Genomic DNA, 14,482 nt, shown 5'->3' on the forward strand with positions numbered 1-14,482 from the left:
AAATATATTGATTTCAGTTACAACACAGAATACAAAGTCTACAGTGCTCTCTTTATATTTATTTTTGATTACAAGTATTTGCACAGTTAAAAAACAAAAGAAATAGTCTTTTTAAATTCACCTAATACAAATAATGTAGTGCAATCTCTTTATCATGAAAGTTGACTTTACAAATGTAGAATTATGTACAAAAAAACCTGCATTCAAAAATAAAACAATGTAAAATTTTAGAGCCTGCAAGTCCACTCAGTCCTACTTCTTGTTCAGCCAGTCACTCCGACAAACAAGCTTGTTTACATTTGCAGGAGACAACGCTGCCCGCTTCTTATTTATAATGTCACCTGAAAGTGAGAACAGACGTTTGCTGTTGTAGCCAGTGTCGCAAGATATTTATGTGTCAGATGCGCTAAAGATTCATATGTCCCTTCATGCTTCAACTACCATTCCAGGGGACATGCTGATGACGGGTTCTGCTCAATAACAATCCAAAGCAGTGCGGACCAATACATGTTCATTTTCATTATCTAAGTCAGATGCCACTAGCAGAAGGTTGATTTTCTTTTTTGATGGTTTGGGTTCTGTACTTTGTGCATCGGAGCATTGCTCTTTTGAGACTTCTGAAAGCATGCTGCACACCTCATCCCTCTTAGAGATTTTGGAAGGCTCTTCAGATTCTTAAATCTTGGGTTGAGTGCTGTAGCTATCTTTAAAAATTTCACATTGGTATCTTCTTTGCATTTTATCAAATTTGTAGCAAAAGTGTTCTTAAAATGGACATGTACTGGGTCATCATCCGAGACTGCTATAACATGAAATGTATGGCAGAATACAGGTAAAACAGAGCAGGAGATGTAGAGTTCTCCCCCAAGGAGTTCAGTCACAAATGTAATTAACACTTTTTTTTTTAACGAGTGTCATCAGCATGGAAGCATGTCCTTTGGAACGATGGCCGAAGCATGAGAGGCATATGAATCTTTAGCGCATCTGGCATGTAAATATCCAGTGCCATGCGAACGCCTGTTCTCACTTTCAGGTGATGTAATTAAGAAGTGGGCAGCATTATCTCCTGTAACTGTAAACAAACCTGTTTCTCTTAGAGATTGGCTGAACAAGAAGTAGGACTGAGTGGACTTGTAGGCGCTAAAGTTTTATATTGTTTTGTTTTTGTGTGCAGTTATGTAAAAAAACCCAAAACCCTACATTTGTAAGTTGCACTTTCATGATAAAGAGATTGCACTACAGTACTTGTATAAGGTGAATTGAAAAACACTATTTCTTTTTTATCATTTTTACAGTGCAAATATTTGTAATCAAAGATAATAAAAAGTGAGCACTGTACACTTTGTATTGTGTGTTGTAATTGAAATCGATATATTTGAAAATGTAGAAAAACATCCAAAATATTTAATAAATTTCAATTGGTATTCTATTGCTTAACAGTGCGATTAATCACGATTAATTTTTTTGATTTAATCGCGTGAGTTAACTGATTAATCGATAGCCCTAGTTTATACCCTTTAAATAATTATAAATTGTTGAAGCTAGACAAATTCATACTGGAAATAATGCATACATTTATAGCGGTGAGAGTAATTACCCATTGGAACAATTTACCAGGGGTCGTGGGAGATTGTCCATTATTGGCAGTTTTAAAATCAAGATTGGATGTTTTTCTGAAAGATCTGCTCTAAAAATTATTTTTGGGAAGTTCTATGGCCTGTGTTTTACAGGGGGTCAGACAAATAAGCAAATAAGTAATTTTACTTTTAGAGAATCACATAATGCTTGTCTTCCTAAACTTTTGATCGTTTTGATATATCTACTGTAACTTTTAAAGGTTTGGCCATTTTAAATATTTATCTATCTTTTAATTCTTGACAAAAGTTTCATGGGTGTGTTTTAAAATGTCTGCTGTGATTTGCCACCTTTTGTGCAGGAATATTTTAATAAACTCCTTTTGTTATATTGTTTTGTACATGCAGACCAAGCATACCACAGAATATATAATTGTTGGAGAAAGTTGAGAGCAGCATTGCATCAGGGCCAAAAAGTAAAATTTTAGTTTGAATAGGAATCACTTGACGTTACATTTATTTTATTCTTCCCCATCCCTGCCTCCGAGGTTAGATCCCATGTATCTTAAAATAATTATACTTTGTCCTTTTATGGTAGGTCATTCATGGTTTTCACATGCTTTACAAACATTATTTATTTTAAACTTCTCAATACTTGTGTAAGGTGGATATTGCTATACACATTTTACAGATCAATGAACTCAGACCCAAATAAGAGAGAAAGGGTATCATGGTTAAGACACTGGACTGTGACTCAGGAGACCTGGGTTTTATTTTTGGTTCTGCCACATGTTTCCTATGTTACTTTGGTTAAGTCAAGTCGGTCTCCATTCAGCAAGATATTTAAACTTGTGCCTAACTTAAAGCATATGCATAGTCCCACTGAATTCAGTAGAACTATTCACATGCTGATAGTTAGGCACTTGTTTAATTTTTTTCTTGGTCATGGCCTTAATCTCTCTGTATCTCAATTCCCGATCTATAAAATAGGAATAATAAAACTCCTTTGTCTGTCTTGCCTATGTAGACTTTAAGCTCTTCGGGCAAGATCTTCTCTTGATCAGTGAGACAAAGATGATGTAGTATGTATGGCGCCTAGCACTGTGATCTTGATCTCAATTGGTGCCTCTCGGCACTACTGTAAAACAAATAATAAATAAAAAAATAGCAGGGCCTCAATCTCAGAGTCTCTAAGTGCTGTGGTAATACAAATTGTGTACATATTAATAAGAGAAGTTAAAAGTCTCATTCTGTGACCTGTTTGTGAGTCAGAAAAACAGGTAGGGACTACTCAATAGGACTTCTTGTGCGAGCTTAGGTTCGAGACTAAGCCCTTTGTGACTTGCCGTGTATTAAGGCTGAACCAGGCATACAACCCGTCAGCCTTGACTGAGAGTTACCTCACCTGCCCACCAGATAGTAATGGTTCTGGCTGCATATTCAATTTTTGTTTATTTGTTTTAATTTTGTCTGATCTGCATTTCTGAATATGTTTGTTTTGTTTTAGGCTTTCACTAAATCTGTTGGCAATGTCTATGATCTTATCTGCCTCAGTGGTCCGTGTTAGAGATGGGCTCCCGCTATCTGCCTCTACAGATTATGAGCAAAGCATGGGAGTGCAGCAATGTAGAAAATATTTTAAAACACTCTCCAAGAAGCTTGCTCAGCTTCCTGATAGATGTATGCTGAAAGCTGGCCAGTATAATATAAAGTAAGAATTTCTTTTTTTATCCTTGTAACATTCCTGAGTGGTGGTTAGTTAACAGTTGCAATGTAGAGGTAATGAATTAAATCAAGAATAACTATCAACAATTATTTTTGTATTTGGAAATTGAAAGTTAAGACACGTTTGACTTTAAAGACATTTATATTCTGGTGGAAATCCTAGTTTGATGTAACCTGCATTGTTATAAATATTTAAATTATTGACCTACTAGAGTCTTGCAAGATTAAGCATTTTCAAGATTTATTCTATTATCCTATTGGTTTCAAGATAGTGTGTGGCATTAAAAACCCCAGGAGCTCAGGAGACTTGTGATTAGTCCTTGGATATTTTTTGTTATGGTAGTTCAAGGAAATTATGATAGTTTTATTTTCTTTGTCTGATCTGAATTATCAAAATATAAACTGAATGTAAAATTACTACCTTTTCAAATCGTAAGTCTGTATATAAAAATGTGTTATAGAATTGGGGCCAGATTGTTACAGATATGTACGTGGCTAACTCATTGAAATCAGTAGGAGTCAGTGGTCTAGATACTTTTAAAAATCTGGGCTATAGAGCCTAACCTGCATGCCTTGTTCACCTAAAATTACTATTGACTTCAGTGGGAGCATTGCATATGTAAGGAATACAGGATTTGCACCCTTACCTTAATTTGTAACGCCAATAGCAAATGTTCCTTTGGATAGGGACCATGTTTTCCTACATCTGTAAAGCGCCTGGCTCAGTAGAGCCTCCGTCCTGATTGGAGTATGCTAGCTGCCTCCATAATCTAAATAATAATAATATGCAATATATATATGGCGGAAATATTCCATGATTAAATGTGCACTGTTGAGATAAACATCTTATCATTAACAGCCTAGTTTATTAATAAACAGTTATTTAGTAAACACCAAAATCTAATTTAATTTTCATCTTTTATGTACTTTACTCAGCTTGGACAGTGAAACTAAAGTTTCCCTTATGGGGAACATTAACGCATTGCATTAACACATTGCTGTTGCATTTCTTTCCAGTACTTAAGGTAACTCTTTACGTCGCCTGAACCCTCTATCTTTTCCATCTCTCCCCAATTTTTTAAGTTGTACTCATATTTTTAAAAGTCTTGAAAATATTTATTAAAAGTTTTTATAAAAGCATTTTACCATTAAAAAAAAAAAAATTAGAAATGTTTTATGTGGCTGCTTAATGGTAGCTATTGTATTCTAATAACTTCTGTGGCTCATTGATGTAACTGTTTAATGTTATAACTATCACAACATATGAGTAAAGGGTTAGCCTCTCAGTTTATTTTAAAAACAACCCCACTAATTATCCTCTTCCCCCCGCCCCCAAATTTGTGCTTTTACCTTTGTTTTGCCACTCATTGTAGCTGTGCTTCAGACAACACAAAAAGAACAGTTTTCACAAAACAAATATTCTCAGTGGCTGATATTTTTATCTCTGTGAATTAAGATAAATGCAAGCAATGAAACCTAAGCTATGATTGTTAAGGTAGAGCAAATATCGATTCTGTGTGTGTAAATGCAAATGAAAAAGTCAATATTTCCTCTCAGAAGTTAATGATCATTGCTTTAACTAATTATGCAAAAAATATAGCACTGTAGCTTTGAATTTATTAATAAACTTCAGTAGTAAATCTTAATACATCTATAATTTCTTTGACAACTGATAAACTAAAAAGAAACTTTAAAGAACTGGACATCACGTGTAATCAAAGATTTTATATATTTACCATCTATTAGTAAGACTCTGTGTTTAAAATCTTGATATATAATGATTAGGTTGATTATTTTAAGCTGTATATGACAGATACTTCAACTAATTTTGAAACTTGTGTTTCATGAACCAATAATCGAATACAACAATTTGTTAACATCTAAGTGAAATATGTATAGATATATACCAAATGTTTAATTGGAAGGGGGGGAAGATTTTCCTGTCTCTGGTCATCTTCATCTCCATCTCTGGATACTGATGAAACATCCTTTCTATGGAAGACTTTAATACCCTCACTTATAAAAAATAATTCTGAAGAGCAGTTTTTTGCCTTTGGAATGCACCAGATGGCATGTTCTGCATTTATTCTAAATGTGCCATTCCCTGGAGAGGATACCCACGTGTGTGTCCCCCCCCCCCAGCCCTCCCGCCTAAGGATTTTATCAAAATCTCCCTCTCTTCCACACGTTAGTCCATTGCAACACACTATACACTTTTATATGTATAACATAGCTTCTCATTCATTAATACAATTCTGTTTAAAATAAAGACATTATCTAAAAGTAAATTTTCCCTAAAACAATCTCTGGCTTTCTCAATAAATATTAATGTCTTCATTACCCCATAGACATTTTTTGCTTCTCTGTTTATGGCATATGGAACCAGTCTTGCAAAGCTGTAAGTTACATGGACTTAATTTTGAAATTTTAAAACCATTTTTTAAATTATAGTTTTATTAGCTCTCTGGGAGTGAGCTACATGATGCTGTGCACTGAAAATTACCCCAGTGTTCTGGCTTTCTGCTTCCTGGATGAGCTTCAGAAAGAGTTCATCACCACGTACAATATGATGAGGACAAATACTGCCATCCGACCATACTGTTTCATAGAGTTTGGTAAGGATCTGACTGTTTACTACTACAATAACTCTTTCAATCCTAATTCAAATTCAACTAACTATTTTAAAGAACGTACAACTTAAAACATAGTTATTTAGCTTTAGGGTGATTTAGGGCCTAATCCAGCTCCCATTAAAGTCAATAGAAAGTTTCCCATAGTCTTTGGTGGGAGTTGAATCAGTCTGTTAGAGTCTGATGCAAAATCCTTTGGAAATCTTTCCATTAACTTCAGTAAGTTTTAGATCAGGTTCTGCGTGAACAAATATGGATGAGTTTAACTTCTGCCAGTTAGTAATATGTTGAGATGTTTGACATTATACCCGTATCAAAATATTGAACCTATAAAGACATTGAGCTTGGTAAGCCATTTCCAAACTAAAAAATCCCAGTTATATGTTTGCTCTTCACTGTGTAATAGTTATTTGTTCAATGCAAAGAAAGGAAGTGAAGATTTTGATTTGCTTTATGCATTGAATTTTCTGTGATTCAAGCTTCAAATACCTACTACATGTGGCGTTACTTGTAGCATCTCTTGTGGTTTCTGCTGATATCTGCAGTAGCTTAAAAATTATACCTTCATTTGGAGGTAAAAGAAACTAGTTTTATGTATTCTAACAAAATACATTTTAGACAGAGTAAAAGGAATACAAGGTGCAAAAAAATGTAGTACCTACTACATTCATTCAGTTTTCCAATGCAGCTGATCTAGTCTGTTTTTTAAAGGTGTCCTTTAGAATAACCACTGTTTGCTTTCTTTCCTTTCTCCATCTTTCAATGTGTTTTCCTAGCTGTTAGTTAAGAGAGTAATTTCGTTATATTGGTGTGTTTACTGCTGAGGAGAGAAGATATAATGAAAGTATTCAGCCCTAATATTTTGCAATTTAAGTCACATGAATTAAGTGTATTTATATCTGAAAAAAGAATTATTTTATTTTTATAAGAATATTTGCTAAATTGAGAGAGAAGCTAAAACTAGTGAAATAAATCCATTATATTAGCAGTGCTTTCAGTATCATGCCGTGGCAAGTCATTAGTTTATTCACAGTCGTTAAGTAATTAGATTTCTAGAGTTTAATTTTTTTATACTGCAGAATTAATTAGTCCTTGATATATTAGTCATAAAACAGAAATAGTATTAGAATGTTCCAACATAAATGTAAGAATTTCAAATAATAAATTTAAATTTGTATTTTAGAAATATATGACCCATAAAGCCTCACTCTGGAATGATTTAATTAACAAATGTCTATAGGGATATTTTTTTTTAATTTTACACAGATAATTTTATTCAAAGGACCAAGCAGAGATATAATAACCCACGGTCTCTGTCGACCAAGATAAATCTTGCTGACATGCAGACAGAAATCAAGCTGAGACCACCTTATCAAATTTCCATGTCTGAACTTGGTTCAACTAATGGATTTGCACACTTATCTGCTGCAGAATTTAAGGGTACTGGTAAGATATCTACTGGTGAGTTTGGTACCTTAATTACTATTATCTTATGTGAACCAGATACAGAGCCATATGTTTACTTTGCTTTTTTTTTTTAATCAAAATGAAATATGGAAAATAATGCCAAACCTGGTACTTTGTTAGTTGCTAGTCTGTATAAAGAACAATTGCCATGACCTAGGATGTGTGTCCTTGTTTAGCAGGTGTGGCTTCAGTTAATTACTCTTCCCCTGCAGCTTCCATAGAGGGCAATTACTGATAGACTGGTTTCTAAATGAAAATATACAAGTGAAGGTAGACATTTAAATATGCATATTTTTTTATAAGACTCATAAATCAGTTAGTGATTTCTTTATAATGGGATCTGAAGGCATCATGAAAGCATTGTATTACTGTCGGCATGTCATGACTACTGGACTCAGTGGGAAGAGCACCACATAGGGCAGGTCCTTGACATTCAAATTCAAAGTAATTATCCTGTTTAAATTCAGTACTCTTTAAAAAAATGTTTGTACCTAGTACATCACATCAGTAATAGCATATTTTCATTTATTTTTGTCATGCCAGTTCTTTTTTAAGTCTTGAATTTTTTCATGTATATCATGAAAAGAATAAATTTTATAGGGTAACTTTTTTAAAGCATATATGATAACTAATGCATTGGTGAGTTTGGATATTAGAGTAGTATATACTGACATATGATTCTAGACTTTATCTTGTGATATTAAAAACACTTTCAAGCAGTTAAGCTCCAAATTTGGGTATTTTCCAGCAGAATAGAAGAATGAAAACAAGAACACAAAAACATTGTACTAATGCATGGATTCTACAAATGAAACTGACTAGAGAAAGTGAAACAAAATAGTCTAGTTTCAATCTTCAAGTTCAGTGAAGTGAAAAAATAGAATAAATGATGAAAACTTAATTTAAATGTTAAACATTTTTCATTTAAAAAAATATTTGGTCCTGATGCTCATCCACATGGGCAGACTCTGTCAGGGCCGCCCAGAGGATTCAGGGGGCCTGGGGTTATCTGCGGTGGGGGGGCCCCTGCCGCCAAAGACCCGGCACTTCGGCGGCGGGTCCCGGAGTGGAAGGACCCCCCGCTGCCGAATTGCCGCCGAAGACCCGGAACGGAAGACACTCCGGGCGCCCAGGCCCCACGAGAGTTTTCCGGGGCCCCCGGAGCAAGTGAAGGACCCCGTTCCAGGGGTCCCGAAAAACTCTTGTGGGGACCCCTGCGGGGCCCGGCGCCTGGGGCAAATTGCCCCACTTGCTCCCCCCCCCCCCCGCCCCCCCCCAGACGGCCCTGGACTCTGTACCAAACAGTTCATCTTGCAGGATTAGGGCCTGAATTAATGACACAAATGTGAACTCTTATTAAAGTACTGTAAAATAAGTGATCAGCTAAAATGTGTACACTTTCGCAAATATTAAGTCACTTTAACTATTATGCTAGTAATTCTTTTTCAGCGATTACCTTAAACACTTCAGTTTCTTCTATTTCTACTGTAGGTTTTCTCTCTACAGATGTTAAAATGCTGTTTTAGTTGAAAAAGGTACATTGCTAGGTGTTTGTTCAGTGCCCACCACAGTGGGGTTCTGATCCTAATTGAGACTTTTAGGAGCTATCAGAGTGCAAATAATTTATAGTTATAATGATTATAACGTTGATATTGGGGGGAAAAAAATCTAACTACTGCAACAACAAAGGAGAATGTGTAATCAGGTTCAAATTATTTAGGACAGTGGTACCTCTCAAGTTATGCCATATACCTATGCTAAATCATCCAGGGCATTCTTAATATTGTTGGTGACTGATGGAGAAATGTGGAAAACATTTTTAGTACCACTTCTGCTTGTGTATATATGTACTATACATTTTTATTATAATTCTATGGACATTCTATGGACTCCTTTTATCGCTTCTGACACTTGCACCTTTCTTCAGAGTTAATCTCCTGCTACTTATTTAACAGCCTGATGTAATCCTGTGTCTGTGGCAAAGGTTATGGTGTCACAAGTGGAAGCAAATAAACTCAATAAAAATCCTCTGGATGGAGTTTATGGTTAAAAGGAAAAATACTGAACGTCTATGGCAGAGGCAGAATTATTTCTAAATAGATTATTTTTAAAAATAAGTGTTTTCAGGAAGCATTAGATGCTTATTTATGACACTGTTAGAATGAAAGATCCTCTGAGAACACAGTAGCTTAAATTCAAATGCAGTAAGGCACCTTTCTTTCTCTTTTCCATTCTTCCTTTCTTTTTTCTTTATCATGTTATCACAAGTTAAAGATTTTCTTTTTTAAACTTTAAATCAGAAGTCAGCGTTCCCTTGCTGGTTTTTGCTTGACCTGATTGTTTCAGAAGTATTGCTTCCTGACATTTCTCAATTTTCCTGTCCTATTTTCATTTAATTAGTTTGTCCTTCCTCTCTATTTTGCATATTTTTCTCTTCTCTTCTTCCTTTCTGAATTTGCCTGGTTGCAGACTCTCCCTCTCAAGGCCTATACATCCAGGGAAGATCACACTCTGTTTTTTCTCCCAATATTTAAGTTTTAGCTGCCTTTTGCTCCTGATAGAAAGGACCATTGGATACTACAGTGTCATTTTTCCTTTAATACAAGTCTTTTATCTTAGAGCAGTTCCAGAATTTCACAGGTCAGCTGCTTGCTCAAATATAAGCTTGCAACCATCTCCCAGAGTAACGACTTGCTTAAAAAATCTTTGCTGTCTGTCTGATACCTATGCAGCAGGTCAGACTTCCCCATTTCTCTTCTGTTCCAAGGATAACTTTTCCAAATGTGACCTTCCTTGCTCAAAGTCCCATAATTCTTTTGCTTTCCCATTCAGATATGAGTTTTGTGTTGGGTGAGTTACATGTCTTAAACCACTTCAGCTAGTAAGTGGTGCTAAATAGACACACAGGCCAAATTCTGTTTTGTTACACGAGTGTAACTTGAGAGCAGTATTTGACCCATTAACTGTAGCTGTAATGGTAAAGCATTTGGCATTACTAGAATGGATACAGCTATTGGGCATATATCTGATGCTGAACAATATTTAGAGTCTAGGCTTATGAAAATGTTGTTCAAATGATTGAAAATTGGAATCCTTTCTTTAGAGAACAACTGTTCTGTATAATGAATAAATTAAAGCTATTTTTTAATGTAGGGACTGGACCGGCTTCTCTGGTGGTGATTTAAAGGGCCCAGAGCTCCAGCCACTGAAGGGAGCCCCCAGGCTCTTTAAATCACCTCCGGAGCCCTGCCGCCGCTACCCCAGCCCTAGCCTGAGCCCTGCTGCCCCAGGGTAGCAGCGGCAGGGCTTCCGCAGTGATTTAAAGGGCCCGGAGCTCCGTGGTGGCTGGAGCCCCGGGCCCTTTAATTCGCCCCTGAGCCCCGGGCTCCCAGCCGCCTCTGCAGCTGGTAGCTCCAGAGTGATTTAAAGGCCCTGGGACTCCCAGCCACAGCTGGAGCCCCAGGGCCTTTAAATCTTGAAAGGCCCCGCCTCTTCCGGTTGAGGCCACGCCTCTTCCAATTGAGACCACGCCCCGTTCAGGACTCCGGTGTACTGATAAGTCCTTTAAGTTACTTTCACCCCTGGGTATGCAGCATGCAAACTCCTGATAGTATTTTGCTTTAAAGATAATTTCAGGTTTCATCATGCTTTAGAAATGTGGTGATAACAGACTGTTAATTTGTTGTATACATTTGTCTGGTTAGGGCAGATTTTAAATATTTTTAAAGCTTTTTTTCAAATCTCAGTTTCTAAAGTTAAGGTACCATTAACTTTCCTACTTTTAAAATAAGGAATTCCAGTAGAACTGGTACAGTCTCTCAAATCAGTGGAACTAAAAGAGGTACTCGCTGTATAAATTAGTAAAAATAGTACATTGAGGTTTACATATAATAAGGTAAACAGCAATAAAACGTACTACATATCTAGCAGAAGGCCAGGTTACACTTCTTGGAGCTCCCTTAAGCCACTAAAAAGTTGAGTGCTTGATATTTCAATCACAATATTCCATTACGTTTTTTAAAATGGCAGCGGGGGAGGGACAGCAGGAGAAATGTGAATAAATTTAAAGTCATTCTTTACAGGGAACGTACAAGTTCTGACATCAGAATTTGTATGTTTTTTTATCCCGGGCATATACTAAAAACTCACTAATTTAGTGATTATCTGCTGTCTCCTCTTAAGAGTTTATAAACTCCACAGGCTGATGGACCTAGTGGCTCTAGTACAGCTTGTCTTTTACTCTGCCATCTTTAACTGACATTCTAAATTCTGTTGTTTATGCATTTATTTGCTGTCTGGTGCTTAGCTCTTTTGATAATAGAATGTGTAATCCCTTGAGGAGCTTAATAGCTTTAGCAATGGTGTAGATTGTCCTTAATTAGAGTGCCTGAAAATTGTTTTAAAGAAAAAACAGAGAAAGGTTCTAACACTCATGCACAAAATTGCTGATTTTTGCTGACAAAACTGTTTACTTTTCCAGAATAAGACGTTCCTCATTTTTGTGTTATCAAAATGTAAAATTCCTGATTGGAATATATGGGGAAAATGTGGGTGTGGCTTTCCTCCCTCTACTCATAAAACTGAACAAGAGCTGAACTAATTTTACCCAACAGCTTAAATAAATGCAATTTGGCTGAGACTAAAATTTCAGCCAAAAAAAAAAAGTTTGAAAAAAGTTATAAGTAACTGAAGAAGTTAGAATGCAAATTGGCATCCAACCTTAACTTTAGTAGTTGCCACATCTAATGTGTCTTGTGGTTAGAATAAAAATAAGTTATCGAAGTTGAGTATCAGGGTATTTTTTTGTTTAAAACAAAAACATATGTTAAGTCTTGTACAAATTAGTTATAACAAAACATATATGTTGAGCATAATAAAGTTAGGACACAATGACACTCAAACAGTCTTATGTGCTTATCAGGAGAAATAGCTTTTGTTATATTTTTTGTGGTTTCTGTAACTATTTGGAGTAATCTGAACTATTTGGAGAGCCTTTGTCTGCAGCTGTTAAGTGCAAACAATCAGGATTGACACCCCTCTCTATATTAATGTTACAGTTCGTTAACTTCATTGTTTGCACCTTTACACTTCACTGATTTAAGCAAAATGATTTAAATATGTGACCCTCTTGTGCCCCCTCCCCTTCCCCATGTTGCATAGACTGTTACGGATTTTGTGTTGGATTCCCTCCCCACCCCCCGCCATTTTATTTGTTGTGGAAATGCACAATAATGATTGATACACATTTGCAGTCATTTGTGTAACTGTGTCCCCTCATAAACACAAATAAATGTATGCAGAGAAATGTATATTTTCAAATCCCTTTCTGTATTTTGTTTTTAATATAATCAGTAAGAGACTTCTGAATCACAACTGGAAAGTATGTATCCTATTGTAGTACAAATACTAGATGTAGTTCCAGAATTTTTCTCCATTTGTATCTCTGGTAGCATTTACAGCTGGTGTGCTTTGCTGTAGTGGCATGTAATAGGCTTTGCCTCACAGCATTTCGCTCAGCAAACAAGTTAAATCAGTCCTGATAGCCCTTACTAATGCGTTAGTGTTAAAGAACAGTGAAGGTTGTGAAAGGAGCTCTCAAGTATGTGACTTATTAGCTGGTTGCTAATTTTGGACAAATTTTACCAGGAAGTACATTATTGGGTATTGATTTACTGGCATGTTTGAACAATCTGCAGCACCGTGCTGAATAAACTGGATATCTCAAGTTAAATTTCTTCTTTAACAAAGACATTACTTCAACTAAAATACAGAGTTGATGTTCCTTAAAGTATATTTTATCAAATCTTTCACTCTTTTTAGAATTTTACATATACACTAAAGGTTTACCAACTTTAATTATGTGTTTTTGAGCAGGAAGAAATCACTGAAAAATAAGATTTATATTTTTCTAAACTTTAAGGAAAATGCTTTGATTTATTTCATACCATTTTTATCCTGTGCCTTGCAGCTCCTCATCAACGACTGGAAGCTGTTACTCTGCCAGGGATTGTTTCATTTATACTGAGCCTGTTATGTGGGGCTTTGAATTTAATTAGAGGATTTCATGCCATAGAAAGTCTTCTGCAGGTACTGTACCATGTTTACAACTCTGTAGTGGGGAAGAACTGAAATCAGAGTGCCACGTTTGTGCAAAATATCAATCATAATTAGTTCATATAAATTTTACAGTATGAACCAAATCCTTCTACCCTAATTCATATGAATGTTCCTATTGATTTCAGACCCAATATGTATATTACTACTCCTGGGGGAATTACACACACAGAATTCATGTTTGGTGCAGAATTTTTTTATTTCCCGCAGAAAATACATTCTGCCCAAGAAGTGTTGCAATTCTGCCTTTTGCCCACCAGAGGCCACTGTGGCACCAGAACAGCCGTCTGACCAGTAGTAACAGCTAGCAGCCAGTTGCGTTCATAATAGCAGTCTGCCCGTGGAGGCAGGTTAGGTGGGAGAGTGGGGCACCGGGGGCTGCTGTGGGGGTCAGAGATTAGGGTCAGAAGGGCTAGTGGGGAGACAGACTGGGGTATGGGCTGAGGAGCTAGTGAGGTGACAGCATTGAGCCAAGGGCTGAATGGGATGGGGGGCTCCAGGGCCACATGGAGATGGGGGCAGGGTTTCCAGGGCCACATGGAGACAGGGGCAGATGTGCCTGACTGAATGGGAGAGCCTTGATGTCAGCCAAGGTCCATACTTCTCCCACCCACACCTAACAACCCTCCAGGTTCATTCCCAGGCTCCTTCCCTCTACCTCAGCTCCTCCGTTACCCTTGACTCCCCCAAGCCTTTGCACTGCTTTTGAGAGGTTCGGAAAATACATTTCTGTATTGTAGTTTAAATGAATTACTCAACGTTCTGTATTAATATATCTGGTAAGGAATCTATTTGTCAAAAAACATTTCCTGAATCTTTTTATTTTTTTGTCTGTATTGTTAGACATACTTGCTGACAGGTATTTTGAAATAAATTACCAAAATAATTGAAACTGGAGTGATCATATTGTGTTATTTTGACAAATAAAATATGCAGAATTTTGCAGAATTTATTTTTTGGCACAAAATTCCC

General features: G+C 36.3%; 1 protein-coding gene across 11 annotated transcripts in view; it reads left to right on the forward strand.

Moving 5' to 3' along the window:
* Nucleotides 1-14,482, forward strand: part of SEC22A (SEC22 homolog A, vesicle trafficking protein) — a 42,467-nt gene that overhangs the window by 4,088 nt on the left and 23,897 nt on the right. For all 11 annotated transcript variants that reach the window (XM_042843091.2, XM_065561500.1, XM_065561501.1 and 8 more), the window contains 4 exons: nt 3,082-3,285; nt 5,751-5,914; nt 7,196-7,390; nt 13,365-13,483. In XM_042843091.2, the coding sequence (XP_042699025.2) occupies nt 3,082-3,285; nt 5,751-5,914; nt 7,196-7,390; nt 13,365-13,483 (682 nt within the window). The remainder of the gene's footprint in view (nt 1-3,081; nt 3,286-5,750; nt 5,915-7,195; nt 7,391-13,364; nt 13,484-14,482) is intronic.

Source organism: Chrysemys picta, chromosome 11 (genome assembly GCF_011386835.1).
Source record: "Chrysemys picta bellii isolate R12L10 chromosome 11, ASM1138683v2, whole genome shotgun sequence".
In the NCBI taxonomy this organism is placed as follows: Eukaryota; Metazoa; Chordata; order Testudines; family Emydidae; genus Chrysemys; species Chrysemys picta.